The sequence below is a fragment of the Anoplolepis gracilipes genome, unplaced genomic scaffold (genome assembly GCF_047496725.1).
Source record: "Anoplolepis gracilipes unplaced genomic scaffold, ASM4749672v1 Contig22, whole genome shotgun sequence".
NCBI lineage: Eukaryota > Metazoa > Arthropoda > Insecta > Hymenoptera > Formicidae > Anoplolepis > Anoplolepis gracilipes.
The window spans coordinates 165704-189185 of NW_027328675.1; the positions used below are offsets into that span (position 1 = coordinate 165704).

General features: G+C 32.0%; 2 protein-coding genes and 3 long non-coding RNA genes across 7 annotated transcripts; 2 read left to right on the forward strand and 3 right to left on the reverse strand.

Annotated features, from left to right (window-relative positions):
• Window positions 1–611: 611 nt before the first annotated feature.
• LOC140675939 (uncharacterized) lies at window positions 612–4599 on the forward strand. Of its 2 annotated transcripts, none has more exons than XM_072910535.1 (6): window positions 612–747; window positions 876–1442; window positions 1983–2145; window positions 2390–2645; window positions 2742–2995; window positions 3583–4599. In XM_072910535.1, the coding sequence occupies exons 3-5, from the start codon at window positions 1996–1998 to the stop codon at window positions 2900–2902; spliced, it is 567 nt and encodes a 188-aa protein (XP_072766636.1). In that variant the 5' UTR covers window positions 612–747; window positions 876–1442; window positions 1983–1995; the 3' UTR covers window positions 2903–2995; window positions 3583–4599. The 2 variants fall into 2 exon arrangements, with proteins under 2 accessions (XP_072766636.1, XP_072766637.1); XM_072910536.1 differs by having other exon boundaries at window positions 876–1419.
• A 1402-nt stretch (window positions 4600–6001) lies between these two features.
• Window positions 6002–7494, forward strand: LOC140675938 (uncharacterized). Its single transcript, XR_012048500.1, has 3 exons — window positions 6002–6427; window positions 6536–6596; window positions 6772–7494. It is a non-coding gene; the product is annotated as an uncharacterized lncRNA (long non-coding RNA).
• Window positions 7495–7573: 79 nt separating this feature from the next.
• Window positions 7574–9055, reverse strand: LOC140675937 (uncharacterized). Its single transcript, XR_012048499.1, has 3 exons — window positions 8630–9055; window positions 8462–8522; window positions 7574–8286 (listed from the first exon to the last, which is right to left on the reverse strand). It is a non-coding gene; the product is annotated as an uncharacterized lncRNA (long non-coding RNA).
• Window positions 9056–10457: 1402 nt separating this feature from the next.
• LOC140675940 (uncharacterized) lies at window positions 10458–14445 on the reverse strand. 2 transcript variants are annotated; one of them, XM_072910538.1, is made up of 6 exons: window positions 14310–14445; window positions 13638–14181; window positions 12912–13074; window positions 12412–12667; window positions 12062–12315; window positions 10458–11474 (listed from the first exon to the last, which is right to left on the reverse strand). In XM_072910538.1, exons 3-5 carry the CDS (start codon window positions 13059–13061, stop codon window positions 12155–12157), a joined length of 567 nt encoding a protein of 188 aa, XP_072766639.1. In that variant the 5' UTR covers window positions 13062–13074; window positions 13638–14181; window positions 14310–14445; the 3' UTR covers window positions 10458–11474; window positions 12062–12154. The 2 variants fall into 2 exon arrangements, with proteins under 2 accessions (XP_072766639.1, XP_072766638.1); XM_072910537.1 differs by having other exon boundaries at window positions 13615–14181.
• Window positions 14446–17287: 2842 nt separating this feature from the next.
• LOC140675935 (uncharacterized) lies at window positions 17288–17691 on the reverse strand. Its single transcript, XR_012048497.1, has 3 exons — window positions 17571–17691; window positions 17404–17490; window positions 17288–17324 (listed from the first exon to the last, which is right to left on the reverse strand). It is a non-coding gene; the product is annotated as an uncharacterized lncRNA (long non-coding RNA).
• Between the last annotated feature and the right edge of the window lie 5791 nt (window positions 17692–23482).

Here is a 23482-nt window from a genome sequence, read left to right on the forward strand (position 1 = left end):
TAAACACTGACTAAACACATGCTGCATGCTGCATAAGTTTATCTTCACTTTGGGGCTCAATATGGCTGCTTCAATTAGGTGGGGGTATCACCAATCAGAAATCGCGACGCCGATGTCGCTTCTCTGTTTATATAGGACTCTAATTGTGAGTAAAAACGAAATGTGATGGTAGATTCCGTCAAATCGAAGTGTGTTATACGTCCACTTGTCTGACGTTGCTAAAATACTCCAGTATGTTATGTTAACAAAGATTTTTTATCCAAAGTTATATCGTGGAAAAGAACAACATCCCATAAACTTTATGCCTAGGGTCATCAGCAACGATTAACCAATCAGAAAGTCTCGTTTTAAACTGGCCAATTGACGACGTGGTCAATAGATTCCCACCCCAAATATTTGATACAAAAAATACAAAATATAGTCGGACCATAGACTTTTATAGACAGAGCCGTTAGGCCCTATTTAGGGCGAGAGGGGCTCTGATGATACGGGAAGAGAGCATCGGTGCCAACTCGGTTTATTTCGTTAAGACTCGATAATGTTCGGCCAATATCTAACCTAACATATATGTTGTGTTAAACATGGTGTTAAATAGTAGTGTGAAGAACATACTAACATCGAAGTTTAGAGATATAAAAATGAGTTTTGTGTTGTGTATAAATGTAAAAATCGCAAACACAAAAATAAATAAAATGTTGAACAAGTAGAGATGGAACGTGTTCTAAATAGGAACATTTCATTTCATTTGTAAGTAAAATATTTTAAATGTAGATTATGTAAATTAAGTATTTGCAAATAAATTGATGTAGTTAATTTAATATACTTATATAATAAATATAATTTATATATGAAAATATATATATATATTATTTTAGTCCCTATTTCCATGAAAACAAACGTGGTATACAAAATTAATTGTCTAAATTGCGACGCTTCTTATGTTGGTCAAACAGGCAGAAAGTTGAATACTAGGATAAAAGAACATAAGACCAACATAATGAAGCCCAATAACAACAAATCAGTGTTCACTGACCACCGCCTAACATACAATCATGACTTTGACTGGGACAATGCACAAATACTAGACAATGAGCCCTATTACACAAAAAGACTGATATCTGAAATGTTATATATCAAACGACAAATAAACAGCATAAATCTACAAACAGATATAGAATGTTTGCCAGCTATTTACGATGATATAATAAACAAACTGCCTAAGATTTAATGTCACCTATCTAACTCTTTCCATCTTAAATGTATTTTTCGCCCTTGAGCTCATTACCATCTGTACCATCGGCATAACCACACGTTAAACATCAGTTGCGCGATATATATACCATAGATTCAACAACACACAAACGGAATGCATATCCTGTAAGCTTTTTCTGAGTCACCACCATTATACACAAACTAGCGGTAAATAACTTTATTACAAACAGGTATTTATTATACTCATTTTATTAATACAGACTTAACCCCTCAATCTAACTGCATACCTCCCTCGGTCTGGAAACCTCGGAGAATTGCCTTGCGGGATTATTATGCAAGCCGTACAATAAAAGAGCCGAACAAGTTGGATCGTTTTATATATATGTAATTTATACAACTAACATGCGACAAATATGTACAGCGGTTCTAAGGCATTGATCCATTTAATCATGCGAATACGATCACGATTTTTAGTTCATACATTGCTTACGCCTTTATTATGCGATGTTTTCTCATTAATTTCATTTTTATCTATTTGTAATTCACTTATTTATTTTATTTTATTTTATATATTATGCTGAAAAGGATTCAAAACATGAATCGAAACGTTCAGATTTTTATTATAATTTCCGTCATTTTATAGAATGTTACTAATGTACTTAATGTCAATATACCTGCGACACATCACCTATATAAAAAACTTATAATTTTGATTCACATCTCCTCGCTCCTATTGCCTCTTTCTTACGTACTTATTTATATTATTTTAGGTTTCCTCAAAATATGGAGATGCGCAAGAAATGGCTCGAAGCCTTACATTTGCAAAATTATGAGCCAAAAAAATCTGCTGCAGTTTGTTCCGTTCATTTTAGAGAAACGAATTATCAACTTGATCATAAATATTGCAAATTAAAAAAAGTTGCTGTTCCACATGTATATATACATATATAATGATATTTATATAATATTTTATTTCTTAAATGTAACAATTATAAAGCCCATATCAGACTACGCATTAAAAATTGAAGAGTAAAGATTAAAGATTAGAATTTGACAAATCAGAACAAAATTTCTTTGTCCTAATTGGTCAAATTTTAATCTTCAATCCTAAATTTAAATCTTCAATGCATAGTCTGATACAGGCTAAAGAAATATTATGCTAACTTGTCTTTTTCAGTTACTTGAAATAGAAATGCAATCTGAATATACAATTCACACAAATGTAGATAAACCTCCAATTCAGACAAATTTAGATAAGCCTCCGATTCAGAAAAATTTACATGAGCCTCCAATTAAGACAAATTCAGATGTGCCTTCAATTCAGATAGATTCAGATGATCCAGTACTTCAGACAGATTCAAATAATCCTCCTCTGCAGAGAGTTTCGAGTGATTTAGATCATCAAAATACTTTTATTGAAGAAAATAACACTGGTTAGTATAAATAAAAAATAAATATATAAATAAATATATCTGCTTATGCTATAAAATAAATAATACTACTATAATGAATATTGTATATCGTTACAGGTAATACTAATAAAATGGTGCGTCGTTCTACTAGTATATCTCCTGACAGAATCATGAATTCACCAATAAATACTAAAATTCGAAAAATGTACAAAGATAACATTAAACATTTAAAAAGAAAACTATCTATAAGTCATTATGAGCGTAAAAAACACGGCTGAAATTATCTACACTAAAGAATGTATTAAAGGATCTGCAGAAACAGAATCTACTAACAGCAGAAGACAGCGATATTTTACAACATTTAGATGCAGGTATCAAAGAATTAATAAAGCGTGAAATAAGGAAACGGAAAAAATTGCCTGTATCTAGAGTGTATAAGTCTTGCTTGCGACAGTTTGCATTATCTCTTCATTATTACTCTCCAAAAGCATATAATTATGTTCGGTATAAATTTTATAACGCATTGCCACATCCAAAAACATTAGCCAGATGGTATCGTTCAGTTGATGGAGAACCTGGTATTAATACTGAGGCTATAGAGGCTATTAAACGACGCGCATATTCAGTTTCTTATAGATTAGTAGGTGCGCTAATGTTTGACGAAATGGCAATACGGCAACATGTCGACTATTGTAAAGATAAATTCGTTGGATATGTAGATTATGGTATGCATGTGGAATGTGATACGACAAAAATTGCCAAAGAAGCGTTAGTTTTTTGTGTTGTGTGCTTAAATCAAAATTGGAAATTACCTATTGCTTACTATCTGATAAACGGTATTACTACAAAACAAAAGCAAAATTTAACAATACAATGTTTAACTGCACTGTATGAAGCTGGCATGTTAATAGTATCAGTAACGTGTGATGGTTTGTCAAGTAACATTAAAATGTTTCAGAATCTTGGTTGTAGCTTAGACATAAAATCAAATAATTTCCAAACATGGTTCAAACATCCAACCGCAGACACCAAAGTCAATGTATTTCTTGATGCTTGCCATATGTTAAAGTTAATAAGAAACATTCTTGGCACTATAAAAGAACTTTTAGATAGTGCTGGAAATATAATAAAGTGGGAATATTTTGAAAAGTTACACCAATTACAAGAAAAAGAAGGTCTCCATCTTGGTAATAAATTGAGAACTAAACACATAGATTTTTATAAAAACAAGATGAAAGTCAAATTAGCGAGTCAATTATTAAGTACATCAGTTGCAAAAGCATTGGAATTTTGCAAAAATTTGTTACAATTACCACAATTTAAAGATTGCTCAGCAACTATAAAATTTACTTTTATTATTAATGATTTATTTGATATTTTCAATTGCAAAAATATAAGACAATGTGGTTTCAAAAAACCGATAAGTGTTGACAATAATGTAGAAATTTTTGAAAAAATTAAGAAATATAGAGAGTATATTAAAACATTAAAACTTATTAAAGAGCAGAAAAAAGTAAAAGTACTTAATTCGAAAGTTAAAACAGGTTTTCTCGGGTTTTTAATAAATATAGAAAGTTTACAAAATATGTACAAATTTAATTGCATTGATAATAACTTTTTAGAATATATTCCAACGTATAAAGTTAGTCAAGATCATTTAGAGTTATTATTTAGCAGTATACGTTCTCGTGGTGGATATAATAATAATCCTACTGTAAAACAATTTAAAGCTATTTTTAAAAAATTAATAACACACAGAAATACGAAACACAGCAAATGGTAACTGTATATCTCTAGAAAATATTCCAATATTACATACACCGTCAACGGATGATCCTGTTAATGTTATATATGCCACAATAAATGAAAATTTATATCAAAACTGGGTTAATGTTTTTGACACAAAAATTACTGATCACGATTACAGTTTAAATGTGCAATATCCGTTTTTTACTACGGAATATAAAAACGAAGTTATCACTTATATGGCTGGATATATATTAAAAAGACTTATGAAAACTTTACGTTATTCTGAATGCATTGAAACATTAATAATGGAACCAAGTACAAATATTAATTGTAATTTAATAAATATTAAAAAGAGAGGGTTATTATTATATCCATCAGAGAGTCTTGTGTACGTATGTAAACAAATTGAAAATAGTTTGATCACTTATATACATATACATAAGACACTTGATAAATTTAATATGAATAAGTTTATAAATGATATTTTGATATATTTCATAGATAAAAATATATTTTCGAAATTAAAAGACCATATTAACGATCAAAATTTTTTTATTAATCACTTTAATTACTTATTACGTGCCATTATACAATTATACACAAAAACAAGATTGACATATTATGTAAAAAAAGTAGAATTAAGTGATAGACATAAGTTTAATAAATTAATATTATTTAAAGGCCAATGAAAGTAATAAATATACATTTTACAATAAACATATATTTTATTTTATTTACTCTTTTATAAAAATTAAGTGCTAATATATATTAGAATAATAATATATATAACATATGTATATATATATATATATATATATATATATATATATATATATATATATATATACAGAATATTTTATAAAATATTTATTTAATAATAATATATACAATAAAAGATATAAAAATATTTAAAATGTGATTGTATCAGTGGGTCTAAATTTTTTTCGTATTACAATTTTTTTACGTTATATTTTTCTTGATTAGAAAAACTATTTGATTTAAAAAAAATTACAAAAAAGATTTTATAGTATTTATTATCATGTACAATATTTGAAATGACGCAAATAAAACATTTAATATATTAATTATAAATATTTTGATTAATAAAGTTAAGTTGAGAATCAGTAATTATATATGGAAAGCCGAACACATCCGATCGGTTACGAAAATGGCCGACCTGGCACCGATGCCCCCTTTACCGCGATTATCAGATGCCCCTCGTAAAACGCTCTGTCTATAGAAGTCTATGAGTCGGACCTCTTATCCTACGACATTTTTGGTCCGGAATCTTCCCCTTAAACCTCTGATCCTACGGCAAAATTTGAGAGTGGAGGTATAATTCCCCTTTCGCAGTCGTAGCATGAAAGGATTTTTTTTCGTAGGATAAGAGGATCGTAAGATAAGAGATCCGACTGTATGATGTTAGACTGAAATCACATGGTGCGGAATAGAAGTACGGAATAGAAAATGCGTCATAGAAACAGCCAATCAGAGCTTAAGGAGACATTGCGGCAAAGTTCTAATTGGCTGTTTCTATGACGCACTCTCTATTCCGTACTTCTATTCCGCATCATGTGATTTCAGCCTTAAAACAAGAACAAACGCGAGGTTAGGATATCTGTTATATCTGGAGTAGGCATAGCAGAACGTTATGTTAGAATATTTTTAATATTTAAATAATAAAGTATTATTTAATAAAATGTAGGAAATAATAAATTATTATTTAAATAAAAACGTTCTCTTACATAGCGTTCTTCTACAATACCTACTCTAGATACGACAGATATTCTAACCTCTGTTTTAATATCATGATTGAAATAATAGAAATATTCTAACAGAGCGTTTATCTAGACACCTACTCCAAGTGACAGATATCCTAACCTCGCGTTCGCCCTTGTTTTAATATATTTCGTGTTTTTAGTATTAAACATTTGAAAGCTCTTTACGGGATATTGCATCTTCTTACGATATGATAAGCAATCTGAGTTAACATACACGAGTATTTTAGCAACGTGAGACAAGTGGATGTATGTGTAAGACACAAGTAATTAAAAGTAAATATTGTTTATGTTATAATGTTTTATAGTGTATAGGTAATAATAAAGGGTATTTAACATAAGTTTAATAATTTTTTAATTAATCAACATTTTTTCTATTTACAGAATTTTCTCTAGAAATAATGTATGCTGTGCAACATACATATCAGTGCTGGGATAATACGGTGTAAGTACGTTAGGAAATATTTTTATTTTGTTATTTTATTGTTTGTTGAATCTAAAATAAGCCTGAATTACTATGACAGTTGTACGGGTAAGATTTCAGTTATACAGAGAAAGAGAAGACATATCTTGTCTTCACGCTGCTTATTAATATTGTATCATTTTTATTTTTATTTTAGCATAAGACTGTGATAGATTTATAATAATCAGCAAACCAGATTCAAGATGCACCGAGTGTCAAGAGGGAATCCATTACAAACTATGAGAATCTGTTAAGCGAGAGCTTAATATTAAAGTCTCCGCTAATAGAATCTTGTTTTATGTAATGGAATGATCAACGGTCGGTCACTAATGCAGTGATTGTAAAATCAATAATGGTTTTGTATTATTAATATGTTAGAAAATTGTGTAACATTTGTAACTTTCACGATATGTAACTTTTTAGTTAGTGAATAAATCAGTGAAGATTGTAATTTAGCATTATAGTCAAATGCAACGTTTTGTATATTTTCTGAATTAAAATATCTAATAATTTGTTATTTTTAACTGATTTATTAAATTTACTATATTTATCTTGAAGTATTTATTGATGGATACGTATTTTTTCACAAAATAATCCTGTGTATTAATATAATATTTAATTTTGTTAATAATATTGATATTATATTTGTATTAATTATACTTTGAGTTTTACATTTATATGTACTGTTTTACATAATGCATAATATTACTACTGTAAATGAGTATATCGGTTTGTTCAGCGACAGTACAAAATTATGTATAATAGCACATTATACTTCAGCTATTTTAACAACACCATTTTTTCCATAAAACGATTATTTTAGCGACACTCCAAAAGTAAATAAAGAAATTCTTCTTTTGAATAACCATGATTCATCGTATATACAATCAATCAAGATATATGTATATTTGTCTATCTTGTACATATGTATATCTTGATTGATTGTATATACGATGAATCATGGTTATTCAAAAGAAGAATTTCTTTATTTACTTTTGGAGTGTCGCTAAAATAATCGTTTTATGGAAAAAATGGTGTTGTTAAAATAGCTGAAGTATAATGTGCTATTATACATAATTTTGTACTGTCGCTGAACAAACCGATATACTCATTTACAGTAGTAATATTATGCATTATGTAAAACAGTACATATAAATGTAAAACTCAAAGTATAATTAATACAAATATAATATCAATATTATTAACAAAATTAAATATTATATTAATACACAGGATTATTTTGTGAAAAAATACGTATCCATCAATAAATACTTCAAGATAAATATAGTAAATTTAATAAATCAGTTAAAAATAACAAATTATTAGATATTTTAATTCAGAAAATATACAAAACGTTGCATTTGACTATAATGCTAAATTACAATCTTCACTGATTTATTCACTAACTAAAAAGTTACATATCGTGAAAGTTACAAATGTTACACAATTTTCTAACATATTAATAATACAAAACCATTATTGATTTTACAATCACTGCATTAGTGACCGACCGTTGATCATTCCATTACATAAAACAAGATTCTATTAGCGGAGACTTTAATATTAAGCTCTCGCTTAACAGATTCTCATAGTTTGTAATGGATTCCCTCTTGACACTCGGTGCATCTTGAATCTGGTTTGCTGATTATTATAAATCTATCACAGTCTTATGCTAAAATAAAAATAAAAATGATACAATATTAATAAGCAGCGTGAAGACAAGATATGTCTTCTCTTTCTCTGTATAACTGAAATCTTACCCGTACAACTGTCATAGTAATTCAGGCTTATTTTAGATTCAACAAACAATAAAATAACAAAATAAAAATATTTCCTAACGTACTTACACCGTATTATCCCAGCACTGATATGTATGTTGCACAGCATACATTATTTCTAGAGAAAATTCTGTAAATAGAAAAATGTTGATTAATTAAAAAATTATTAAACTTATGTTAAATACCCTTTATTATTACCTATACACTATAAAACATTATAACATAAACAATATTTACTTTTAATTACTTGTGTCTTACACATACATCCACTTGTCTCACGTTGCTAAAATACTCGTGTATGTTAACTCAGATTGCTTATCATATCGTAAGAAGATGCAATATCCCGTAAAGAGCTTTCAAATGTTTAATACTAAAAACACGAAATATATTAAAACAAGGGCGAACGCGAGGTTAGGATATCTGTCACTTGGAGTAGGTGTCTAGATAAACGCTCTGTTAGAATATTTCTATTATTTCAATCATGATATTAAAACAGAGGTTAGAATATCTGTCGTATCTAGAGTAGGTATTGTAGAAGAACGCTATGTAAGAGAACGTTTTTATTTAAATAATAATTTATTATTTCCTACATTTTATTAAATAATACTTTATTATTTAAATATTAAAAATATTCTAACATAACGTTCTGCTATGCCTACTCCAGATATAACAGATATCCTAACCTCGCGTTTGTTCTTGTTTTAAGGCTGAAATCACATGATGCGGAATAGAAGTACGGAATAGAGAGTGCGTCATAGAAACAGCCAATTAGAACTTTGCCGCAATGTCTCCTTAAGCTCTGATTGGCTGTTTCTATGACGCATTTTCTATTCCGTACTTCTATTCCGCACCATGTGATTTCAGTCTAACATCATACAGTCGGATCTCTTATCTTACGATCCTCTTATCCTACGAAAAAAAATCCTTTCATGCTACGACTGCGAAAGGGGAATTATACCTCCACTCTCAAATTTTGCCGTAGGATCAGAGGTTTAAGGGGAAGATTCCGGACCAAAAATGTCGTAGAATAAGAGGTCCGACTCATAGACTTCTATAGACAGAGCGTTTTACGAGGGGCATCTGATAATCGCGGTAAAGGGGGCATCGGTGCCAGGTCGGCCATTTTCGTAACCGATCGGATGTGTTCGGCTTTCCATATATAATTACTGATTCTCAACTTAACTTTATTAATCAAAATATTTATAATTAATATATTAAATGTTTTATTTGCGTCATTTCAAATATTGTACATGATAATAAATACTATAAAATCTTTTTTGTAATTTTTTTTAAATCAAATAGTTTTTCTAATCAAGAAAAATATAACGTAAAAAAATTGTAATACGAAAAAAATTTAGACCCACTGATACAATCACATTTTAAATATTTTTATATCTTTTATTGTATATATTATTATTAAATAAATATTTTATAAAATATTCTGTATATATATATATATATATATATATATATATATATATATATATATATATATACATATGTTATATATATTATTATTCTAATATATATTAGCACTTAATTTTTATAAAAGAGTAAATAAAATAAAATATATGTTTATTGTAAAATGTATATTTATTACTTTCATTGGCCTTTAAATAATATTAATTTATTAAACTTATGTCTATCACTTAATTCTACTTTTTTTACATAATATGTCAATCTTGTTTTTGTGTATAATTGTATAATGGCACGTAATAAGTAATTAAAGTGATTAATAAAAAAATTTTGATCGTTAATATGGTCTTTTAATTTCGAAAATATATTTTTATCTATGAAATATATCAAAATATCATTTATAAACTTATTCATATTAAATTTATCAAGTGTCTTATGTATATGTATATAAGTGATCAAACTATTTTCAATTTGTTTACATACGTACACAAGACTCTCTGATGGATATAATAATAACCCTCTCTTTTTAATATTTATTAAATTACAATTAATATTTGTACTTGGTTCCATTATTAATGTTTCAATGCATTCAGAATAACGTAAAGTTTTCATAAGTCTTTTTAATATATATCCAGCCATATAAGTGATAACTTCGTTTTTATATTCCGTAGTAAAAAACGGATATTGCACATTTAAACTGTAATCGTGATCAGTAATTTTTGTGTCAAAAACATTAACCCAGTTTTGATATAAATTTTCATTTATTGTGGCATATATAACATTAACAGGATCATCCGTTGACGGTGTATGTAATATTGGAATATTTTCTAGAGATATACAGTTACCATTTGCTGTGTTTCGTATTTCTGTGTGTTATTAATTTTTTAAAAATAGCTTTAAATTGTTTTACAGTAGGATTATTATTATATCCACCACGAGAACGTATACTGCTAAATAATAACTCTAAATGATCTTGACTAACTTTATACGTTGGAATATATTCTAAAAAGTTATTATCAATGCAATTAAATTTGTACATATTTTGTAAACTTTCTATATTTATTAAAAACCCGAGAAAACCTGTTTTAACTTTCGAATTAAGTACTTTTACTTTTTTCTGCTCTTTAATAAGTTTTAATGTTTTAATATACTCTCTATATTTCTTAATTTTTTCAAAAATTTCTACATTATTGTCAACACTTATCGGTTTTTTGAAACCACATTGTCTTATATTTTTGCAATTGAAAATATCAAATAAATCATTAATAATAAAAGTAAATTTTATAGTTGCTGAGCAATCTTTAAATTGTGGTAATTGTAACAAATTTTTGCAAAATTCCAATGCTTTTGCAACTGATGTACTTAATAATTGACTCGCTAATTTGACTTTCATCTTGTTTTTATAAAAATCTATGTGTTTAGTTCTCAATTTATTACCAAGATGGAGACCTTCTTTTTCTTGTAATTGGTGTAACTTTTCAAAATATTCCCACTTTATTATATTTCCAGCACTATCTAAAAGTTCTTTTATAGTGCCAAGAATGTTTCTTATTAACTTTAACATATGGCAAGCATCAAGAAATACATTGACTTTGGTGTCTGCGGTTGGATGTTTGAACCATGTTTGGAAATTATTTGATTTTATGTCTAAGCTACAACCAAGATTCTGAAACATTTTAATGTTACTTGACAAACCATCACACGTTACTGATACTATTAACATGCCAGCTTCATACAGTGCAGTTAAACATTGTATTGTTAAATTTTGCTTTTGTTTTGTAGTAATACCGTTTATCAGATAGTAAGCAATAGGTAATTTCCAATTTTGATTTAAGCACACAACACAAAAAACTAACGCTTCTTTGGCAATTTTTGTCGTATCACATTCCACATGCATACCATAATCTACATATCCAACGAATTTATCTTTACAATAGTCGACATGTTGCCGTATTGCCATTTCGTCAAACATTAGCGCACCTACTAATCTATAAGAAACTGAATATGCGCGTCGTTTAATAGCCTCTATAGCCTCAGTATTAATACCAGGTTCTCCATCAACTGAACGATACCATCTGGCTAATGTTTTTGGATGTGGCAATGCGTTATAAAATTTATACCGAACATAATTATATGCTTTTGGAGAGTAATAATGAAGAGATAATGCAAACTGTCGCAAGCAAGACTTATACACTCTAGATACAGGCAATTTTTTCCGTTTCCTTATTTCACGCTTTATTAATTCTTTGATACCTGCATCTAAATGTTGTAAAATATCGCTGTCTTCTGCTGTTAGTAGATTCTGTTTCTGCAGATCCTTTAATACATTCTTTAGTGTAGATAATTTCAGCCGTGTTTTTTACGCTCATAATGACTTATAGATAGTTTTCTTTTTAAATGTTTAATGTTATCTTTGTACATTTTTCGAATTTTAGTATTTATTGGTGAATTCATGATTCTGTCAGGAGATATACTAGTAGAACGACGCACCATTTTATTAGTATTACCTGTAACGATATACAATATTCATTATAGTAGTATTATTTATTTTATAGCATAAGCAGATATATTTATTTATATATTTATTTTTTATTTATACTAACCAGTGTTATTTTCTTCAATAAAAGTATTTTGATGATCTAAATCACTCGAAACTCTCTGCAGAGGAGGATTATTTGAATCTGTCTGAAGTACTGGATCATCTGAATCTATCTGAATTGAAGGCACATCTGAATTTGTCTTAATTGGAGGCTCATGTAAATTTTTCTGAATCGGAGGCTTATCTAAATTTGTCTGAATTGGAGGTTTATCTACATTTGTGTGAATTGTATATTCAGATTGCATTTCTATTTCAAGTAACTGAAAAAGACAAGTTAGCATAATATTTCTTTAGCCTGTATCAGACTATGCATTGAAGATTTAAATTTAGGATTGAAGATTAAAATTTGACCAATTAGGACAAAGAAATTTTGTTCTGATTTGTCAAATTCTAATCTTTAATCTTTACTCTTCAATTTTTAATGCGTAGTCTGATATGGGCTTTATAATTGTTACATTTAAGAAATAAAATATTATATAAATATCATTATATATGTATATATACATGTGGAACAGCAACTTTTTTTAATTTGCAATATTTATGATCAAGTTGATAATTCGTTTCTCTAAAATGAACGGAACAAACTGCAGCAGATTTTTTTGGCTCATAATTTTGCAAATGTAAGGCTTCGAGCCATTTCTTGCGCATCTCCATATTTTGAGGAAACCTAAAATAATATAAATAAGTACGTAAGAAAGAGGCAATAGGAGCGAGGAGATGTGAATCAAAATTATAAGTTTTTTATATAGGTGATGTGTCGCAGGTATATTGACATTAAGTACATTAGTAACATTCTATAAAATGACGGAAATTATAATAAAAATCTGAACGTTTCGATTCATGTTTTGAATCCTTTTCAGCATAATATATAAAATAAAATAAAATAAATAAGTGAATTACAAATAGATAAAAATGAAATTAATGAGAAAACATCGCATAATAAAGGCGTAAGCAATGTATGAACTAAAAATCGTGATCGTATTCGCATGATTAAATGGATCAATGCCTTAGAACCGCTGTACATATTTGTCGCATGTTAGTTGTATAAATTACATATATATAAAACGATCCAACTTGTTCGGCTCTTTTATTGTACGGCTTGCATAATAATCCCGCAAGGCAATTCTCCGAGGTTTCCAGACCGAGGGAGGTATGCAGTTAGATTGAGGGGTTAAGTCTGTATTAATAAAATGAGTATAATAAATACCTGTTTGTAATAAAGTTATTTACCGCTAGTTTGTGTATAATGGTGGTGACTCAGAAAAAGCTTACAGGATATGCATTCCGTTTGTGTGTTGTTGAATCTATGGTATATATATCGCGCAACTGATGTTTAACGTGTGGTTATGCCGATGGTACAGATGGTAATGAGCTCAAGGGCGAAAAATACATTTAAGATGGAAAGAGTTAGATAGGTGACATTAAATCTTAGGCAGTTTGTTTATTATATCATCGTAAATAGCTGGCAAACATTCTATATCTGTTTGTAGATTTATGCTGTTTATTTGTCGTTTGATATATAACATTTCAGATATCAGTCTTTTTGTGTAATAGGGCTCATTGTCTAGTATTTGTGCATTGTCCCAGTCAAAGTCATGATTGTATGTTAGGCGGTGGTCAGTGAACACTGATTTGTTGTTATTGGGCTTCATTATGTTGGTCTTATGTTCTTTTATCCTAGTATTCAACTTTCTGCCTGTTTGACCAACATAAGAAGCGTCGCAATTTAGACAATTAATTTTGTATACCACGTTTGTTTTCATGGAAATAGGGACTAAAATAATATATATATATATTTTCATATATAAATTATATTTATTATATAAGTATATTAAATTAACTACATCAATTTATTTGCAAATACTTAATTTACATAATCTACATTTAAAATATTTTACTTACAAATGAAATGAAATGTTCCTATTTAGAACACGTTCCATCTCTACTTGTTCAACATTTTATTTATTTTTGTGTTTGCGATTTTTACATTTATACACAACACAAAACTCATTTTTATATCTCTAAACTTCGATGTTAGTATGTTCTTCACACTACTATTTAACACCATGTTTAACACAACATATATGTTAGGTTAGATATTGGCCGAACATTATCGAGTCTTAACGAAATAAACCGAGTTGGCACCGATGCTCTCTTCCCGTATCATCAGAGCCCCTCTCGCCCTAAATAGGGCCTAACGGCTCTGTCTATAAAAGTCTATGGTCCGACTATATTTTGTATTTTTTGTATCAAATATTTGGGGTGGGAATCTATTGACCACGTCGTCAATTGGCCAGTTTAAAACGAGACTTTCTGATTGGTTAATCGTTGCTGATGACCCTAGGCATAAAGTTTATGGGATGTTGTTCTTTTCCACGATATAACTTTGGATAAAAAATCTTTGTTAACATAACATACTGGAGTATTTTAGCAACGTCAGACAAGTGGACGTATAACACACTTCGATTTGACGGAATCTACCATCACATTTCGTTTTTACTCACAATTAGAGTCCTATATAAACAGAGAAGCGACATCGGCGTCGCGATTTCTGATTGGTGATACCCCCACCTAATTGAAGCAGCCATATTGAGCCCCAAAGTGAAGATAAACTTATGCAGCATGCAGCATGTGTTTAGTCAGTGTTTAGGTTAGATATAATATTGTAATTGTCATTAGAAATAGACATCATATAATATATATGTATTTAATGTATAATATATATTTAATTTATATCGTTTATTTTTTAACTTTCAGTCTCTAAATATAATAATATAAAAAAATTAATATAATAAATATAAAGAGATGGTACGAGTGTGCGAAGTTTTTGGTTGTCTTGTTCGGGAAGGTTAAGGATTAAGATTATATATATATTCAATATAATTAAAATGATTGCATATGCAATACATTTATACACTTATATTTTTGCGTAACATTTTTAATTGTTATTATTATTTGAGAGAGGGAGAGAGAGAGAGAGAGAGAGAGAGAGAGAGAGAGAGAGAGAGAGAGAGAGAGAGAGAGAGAGAGAGAAAGAGAGAGATTATCAGATATATTTAATAAAAAAACTGTAACACGTTTATAACCTCATATAAACGGAGTATGTGTTTATTAAAGTTCTGGAGCGAGCACAATATGGCGGTGCTGGAGGTGGTGGTGGGGGATCGATGTCGCTTCTCTGTTATATAGGACTCTACTCACAATCAGTAATCGGACACTCTGTATATAGGGTGTCCGTAGTGGTTCGCATTTAACCGCTCGTTAGCAGATAAAGTATGTTAAACTGAGAAGAAAATTCGCAATAATTATTAAAAGTAATAAACAAAATTGTCTTGGCACGTGAGAAGCGGTAACCGCACGGGAGCGGCGAGTGACGGAGATGTGACACGTGACATATGATACTGCACCGAAAAGTATTATTTTGTTTTTTCAGTAATAGTAAAATGATGATGATGTCGCGTGTTGTGTGTAAGATACCCTGCGTATACAGGGTGTCCCATAATTCGCGAACCACCCGTCAGGTACAGGTAGAGTAGGTTAAACTGAGCAAAAAATGTTACAGGTAGTATAAGGTGTTAAGACGAAAAAAATCACACGCATTAAACGAAGCGCGCACTATGGCCGGTATTCATAGTCCGTTCTTATATTCAAGCTCGTCTTAAGTAAAGTCTTAAAATTCTATTCGGCCATCTGATTGGTTGAACGTAGTCTTAAGTCAACTAAAAACATATTTAAAAATGATCTTATATATAAGAACGGACTATGAATACCGGCCTATGTGTGTGACTTCAGGTTGTCAATGCAGAGCGTTCCTCTCACCGCACTAATCGTGGACAATCGCAACGTGGTTAATCGCGACGTGGTCAATCTCAACGTGGTCAATCGCAACGTGGTCAGTAGTGATATAATGAGGTTTCTAACTCGAGAGCTCGAGGGGGGTGCGGGGGCGGAGGGGACCCGCGGGCGCGGGGGGGGATGACGTCACGCAGGTCCGCGACGCGGTTTGTTGACGCGGGGTACGCGGGGAGGGGAGAGAGATCTGCGATACAGCTGTAGGTCCGCGACGCAGCCGGTAGACGAGGGGATTGCGGAGAGGGAAGAGAGGTCCGCGATGCAGCCGGTAGACGAGGGGATTGCGGAGAGGAGAGAGAGGTCCGCGGCGCGGCCGGTCGACGAGGGGTTTGCGGAGAGGGAAGAGAGGTCCGCGAGTAGGGAAATGGATAGAGAGAGACAGCGCGATAGGCGTTCGCAACGCGGTAGACGGAGACGCGTGGTATAGGATAGGATAAGGAGAGCGCTATGCGCATTGTACATAGCGTAGGACAATGAGAGCATGATGTGGTGGGAAAAGGAGAAGATTACAATAGGAAGATAGCGTGAGAGAGAAGGAATGAGGATGAGGGGAAAAGATAGCGGGACCGCGATAAGACGGAGGCTAAGGCGTACGCGAGAACGCAGATTAAATTTTTTTTTTATATTATTATATTATTATTATATATTATATTATTATTATATATTATATTATTATTATTATTACTAATTATATATATTAAATATAATCTAATCAATACTAAGTGGAGGAGGAAGAAGGATGAGATAGATAATGAAGGCGCAAAACATATACACATATTTATCATAAACAAAATATTTAATTATAAAAATGTGTATTTTTATACATATAGTGTGTGTGTGTGTATGTGTGTGTATGTGTGTGTTTGTGTGTGTGTGTGTGTTTTAAAAAATATAGAAGATATAATATAAAAAATATTAAAAAATGTAAAATATAATATAATATATATAAAATATAAAATATGAAAAATCTAAAATTTAAAATTATAAAATATAAAATATAAAGAAAAAACTAAAAATAACTAAAAATAAGGCGGCAGGGTGACGGGGAACGCGCGACGGCTGCTTCTGTAACAGAAAAATGAACATTTATATTAGTACCTTAAAAATACACAAACTTTTGAGCGTATTATATAGAGATACTTACAATAGGGCTCCTCTCCGAACAATCTGTGGAGTATCCGAAATACGTTGACATTTTCTGCCTCCGCGTCTAAAAAAGCGGGAGCGGGGGCTGTAACAGAAAAGAAAAATAAACTTTTTTTTTTTATTAGTACCTTAAAAAATAAATATTTAAAATTTGAGCATATTTACGATAGGGTTTCTCTCCGAACAATCTGCGGAGACAGAAGATATCCGCGTCTAATTCGTGGGAGTAGGGATTATCGGTCCACAAATTTTCCCACTTCGCACACTCCTTGCGATAGGCCCGCACCCAGCGCACCTCCTGCATGTGCGCTATGCTGATGTACCCAGGGATCGGATCAACACCTATTTCGAAAATCTATTAAAAAAAAACATAAATATATTATAAATAAAAAAGCGTATAAAAATAATAAAAACTACTTACATTTCCAAATAGGACATCCAGTAGCGCCTGGAATAGGGCGCGGACCATATTTCGCGCTCTTCGGAGTGCACGGCGATGGTATCGGCGATATGGCACCCATTCAGGTACCCGTAAATTGCGGTACCCCGTCTCAAACATCGCCTCAATAAACGCCATAACTTGTGACATTTTTTAAATCTTTATAAAAAGAACTGCACTTCACAAATCAACTCACTGGATCACAGTCAGATACTTTATGCTAGTTCCAACGAGAGCTAGGTAACGTCTCAGTAAAAAAATGGGTAGGGGATCTGCATGACATAAGAGTTAGCAACAAATGCTTACTCTTATGTCATGCAGATCCCCTACCCATTTTTTTACCGAGACGTTACCTAGCTCTCGTTGGAACTAGCATAAAGTATCTGACTGTGATCCAGTGAGTTGATTTGTGAAGTGCAGTTCTTTTTATAAAGATTTAAAAAATGTCACTTACTCTTCACAGCTGACAAAAAAATTAAAAGCTGACGCGGACTGTCGCTCTACACAGCATTCATACAGATAATTATAATTGAATAGCATAAAAAATATAAAATATACAATATAAAATAGATAATATAAAAGATAAAAAAAAAATTAAAATAAGGATAGGGAGGGAGAGCGCACCACAGCGTCTTCTGAAAAAAACATCATTATTAATATCTTTAAAATTTTATAAATGATAAATACATACACAAATCATGCAGAACTTTTTTGTTTACCATATGTGTGTATTAATTGCGTGAGAGGCAAATCGCTTTCTTCTTTCTTCTAAAAAGTCTATCCTTCTTATTCTTTTTATCAGTAGCAGCCTCACTTTTCGAAGATACCTTATTTCCGGAACATCTTCAAATTGCATAAATTCTATCAGTATTTTCCTTGACCACATCGCATAAAAAGTCTATTTTGTCACGGATCTCGAAAAACAGTTTTAACGATCTCGTATGAGTCTTTGGCAAACCAATTTCACAATTTCGCAAAAACTGCGCCACAGAAGTCACAGAGCCACCGATGGCATCGGAGTGTTCTCTCCACTGCATCTTATCGCGACACTTACACAATAATAGTTTTTATTTTTAATGCATTAGTCTTCTTTCGTACAAAACGGACAAAAATTGCACGATATTAATTGATACAGCGGTCTCAGACATCTACCACATTCATATAAATCATGGATTTGCTGATAAATTTCACTTTAATGTGTGCGCACCACATCATTCCCAATCTGTGACCTTTCCGGTAATAGCATGAAACACGATATACAATGTTTAACAGAAATCCCAGGTTTATAATAAAAAGATATAATGCACAGCCGTTTCATTTCATTATATGTACGAACTTGTACATCGTCTAACGTATGAATAATAGGTTCCACAACATCACTGAAATCACTAGAATTACCGTCAAGAACACTATCGTGTAAGGATTCTACATCCGAATCAGAATGCTCGGACGAAAAGTCCATCGAATCGGACGACTCGGCAAACTCGAACGAATCGGATGAATCGGATGAAATGTTCACCAAGAGTGAATCAGGCGACTCGAACGAATCGGATGAAATGTCCATCAAGTCATCCATAAGCACAAAGTTTTTATCAGATATATAAAAAAATGTCACAAGGATGACCGCAAACTCGCGTTTTCTTCCAAACTCGCTTTATCAGATGCGACAAGATTGTCACAAGGATGGTCGCAAACTCTTTTATAGCACACGCTCCACCCAAATATATATATTTTAATCTCACATCTCTCATCTCCGTCTAACTCGAGTATCACGTCTCATCTCCCTCTAACTCGAGTATCACGTCTCATCTCCTTCTAACTCGAGTATCACGTCTCATCTACATCAGCATTTTCAACATCTTTAGCAGAATGAATGTAGATCCAACTATATACATCATACGTTTTATAAAGAATAGGCGAAGAAAGAAATAATAAAAATTAATAATAAAAACGGTAATTTATTTATTGCAAACATTATAGAGTAAATCATTACAGCACATGTTAACAATTCATAATCTATGAGTGATTTGCCGTCAAACGTATCACTCTCACGTATCACTTTTACCGCATCGTAAACATTAGTGATATTGTTGCGTTGCAAAACGCTAACAAATTGTTTAAACTTTTCATTAATAATATATGTATTCTGACACAGCCAGAAATGCATATGATCGATACATCTTCAAAATCGAATAAATGCACCAATGTTTGCGGATGTATATACAAAGAATTATTAGACAATGTTAATTTAACAATCTTGGAATCAGTTAATGTAATCATTTGGATAGATAGATCGCAGATCCATAATAGCTCACTTTCAGTCGATTGTACATGTCGTTCAATATCGGCACGTTTCTGCATCAATGAGTGCCAGGTAACGATAGGCAATACTATTTGATTGCCTCGGTTATCACCAACAAGTAATTCCACTTATGACATAGCTCCGACGCTTATTCCAATCTCCAAGTATTTGTATGATGTCGGGGTTAGAGCATATCTTCTTCTCAATATACGACCCGCGCGACGAGACTCGGATGAAATGCTACAAAATTTTAGAAAAATGTTATTAAAAATATAATATTAATATATAAATATTAAAAATATTATTTAAAACTAATATGAATAATAAAAATATTATTTAAAAAATAAAACTTACTCTTTCTTTGGCAGAGTGTCCATAATCGGGACGTAATAATTCATGTTGCTTCCTTTAGCAGAGACCACAAACGATTGACACGATACTAAATTATTTTAAGTATTAAAACACAATTTAGCACTACATACTGCAATGTGAAGGGGGTTATTGTTCACAATTTAGCACTACAAATTGTAATGTGGAGGGAGTGATTCATACAGCAAGTTTTTTTTCTCCAAGCGCCTATATACAGCTGCTAATTAATAATTACATCTCCAAAGATTTTAGTTGAATGCGCTTAAAATTTTCCATGCGTCGAAGTGCGACAACATTTTCTGATGAAATCACACCTAAATATTCTAAATGTACGTGACAAATTATCAAAAAGTAACTCGCAGCTGTATGTAATTTGAAACTACAAATTATCCATGCGCTAACGAATCTTACTAAAATGTTTAAAGTGTGCGTGGCAAATCGCGAAATGACAACTATATGTAATTTGAAGCTGCGGATCTTCCGAGCGCCGATATACGGCTGCTAATATTGGAAATATGACAAATCTTTGAGATGACGTGACCCATAGGTGACAATCCAACGAGATATCTGCAGCTACATGTAATTTGAAACTGCAAAACTTTTGAGCGCCGATGTGCAGCTGCTAATTTTCGAAATACAGCAAAAAAATTTTTTCGACATAACGTCATCGTTAGATGACAAATCGCGACATGCGTGATAGAAACGTCTATGAATCGCGATATAAAATCGCTGCAAAGAGGTGCACCTCTATTATTTTCGAGTCGTGCATCTTGTTCGGTCTGAAAAACATGGCGGAGCAAATTGTGTAGGAGCAATCCACCCGGGTAAATTCAGTGGAGGAGTACATTGCGTTGGAGGCGCAATGTAACGAATGTATCGAGTCGTTGGAAGAACAAAGTCGAATTAAACGACCACGATTATCAATCGGAAATCGACAATCACTGATTGCTCGAATCGCGCGACTCGAAGGACTGAAAAATGTGTTGCGCAGGCGTTTCGTACACGCGGGTGCAGGATGCAGTTCGCGAGAAAATGGATTGATTTGGCGAGAGATCGATATGGCGTTCGAAGATCGTATCTTGACTCTGGTGCGGTTATAAATTATAATCATATTGAACCTCATCAATTTTTGGAAGAGGCGAGCGACATTGTGCTCGAGCATGTGCGAGATGTTATGCAAAAACACAGCAGTGTGAAAGTGAATACAGCGTTTAACAGCGAGTTTGTGGCAGGCGATAAGCGCGCCAATAAATCAATCAATACAAGAAACTTTGAACTCTTTCATACATCCGATTTACGCGAGTGGTATGAGCGGCGAATCGTCGAGCCCACCCTTGCATCGCTCGAAGAATTTCAGGAACGCGATAGCGGATGGGCATTATCGCGTATATTAAATTTGACTGTAAATATAAATAAATATAATCCTATGTGCGCAGGATGTTGCGTGCATTAAATAAACAATTACCGCGAAAGATAATAATAAAACGAGCAGTGGTTAACGTGCAATCTCAAGACAATGCATGTTTTGCGTGGGCGGTGGTGGCTGCTCTGTATCCAGTTGAAAGAAACACAGACCGACAATCATCGTACCCACATTATACAACAGTACTGAATCTCCAAGATATTGAGTTTCCAGTTACTCTTAATCAAATTAAAAAATTTGAAATTTATAATGACATTTCAATCAATGTGTATACCATCGAGAATGAAAACATTATCTCGTTACACCTTACGGAGCAAAAGAGGGACAAGCACGTCAACTTGCTCTACGTGCAAGATGCGCGAGATATCGGACATTTTGTGTGGATCAAGAATTTATCCAGGCTCGTGAGTTCGCAACTCAGCAAACACAAGAATAAAAAATATATCTGCGATCGGTATGTATACTTAATAAAACTGTCTAAAAATATTTAAAATAAGGATATAAAAAAAAATTTTAACTTTTATTTTACAGATGTATGCACTATTTTCACTCGGACGAGAAACTACAGTCGCATACAGTAGACTGTGGAGAGATGAACGACTGCGCTATCCGGTTACCGAGCGATAAGGACAGGCGGCTCGCATTCGCCAACTACAACAGGAAGGAGCGACTACCTTTCGTCGTGTATGCCGATCTGGAGTGCGTTTTGGTGAAAAAAGAAGAAGAAAATTTTTATCAACATCACCAAGTATTTAGTATCGTTTATTATGTACATTGCTCGTACGATAATTCATTATTCGCGTATCATTCTCGTCGCGAAGCCAATTGCGTTGCGTGGTTCGCCGACAAACTTAAAAATTTGGCGCAACGTGTAGAAAATATTTTAACAACCAATGTCCCCATGGTAAATTTAACGCAAGATGAATGGAAAGAATTTCGAAGCGCGACTCAGTGTCATATATGTGAGAAACCATTCGTGGAAGATGATAATACGCGCGTACGCGATCATTGTCATTTGACCGGACGGTACAGAGGTCCCGCGCATTCAAATTGCAATCTAAATTACAAAGAATCTTTTTACATTCCAATAGTATTTCACAATTTATCCCGTTATGATTCTCATTTTATAATCGAGGAAATAGCCACAGCGTTCGAAGGGGGAATCGATTTACTTCCGATAACAAAAGAAAAATATATTTCATTTACAAAACATGTTAAGGGTACGAAAGACAAACCGGAAAATCACATTAAATTACGTTTCATAGATTCATATAAATTTCTCACAACAAGTCTCGACAAATTGGCATCTTTTCTGAGCAAGGATAAACTCAAAATTTTACAAATGGAATTTAAAAATTTATCCGCCGACGATTTCAATTTACTGACAAGAAAAGGCGTCTTCCCGTACGAATACATTGACTGCGTAGATAAATTGCAAGATGCGTGTTTACCATCGCGAGAATCATTTTACAGCTCCTTGACAGGTAACACAGTATCCGAGAGCGATTACGCGCACGCTGAAATTGTGTGGAAGCGATTCTCAA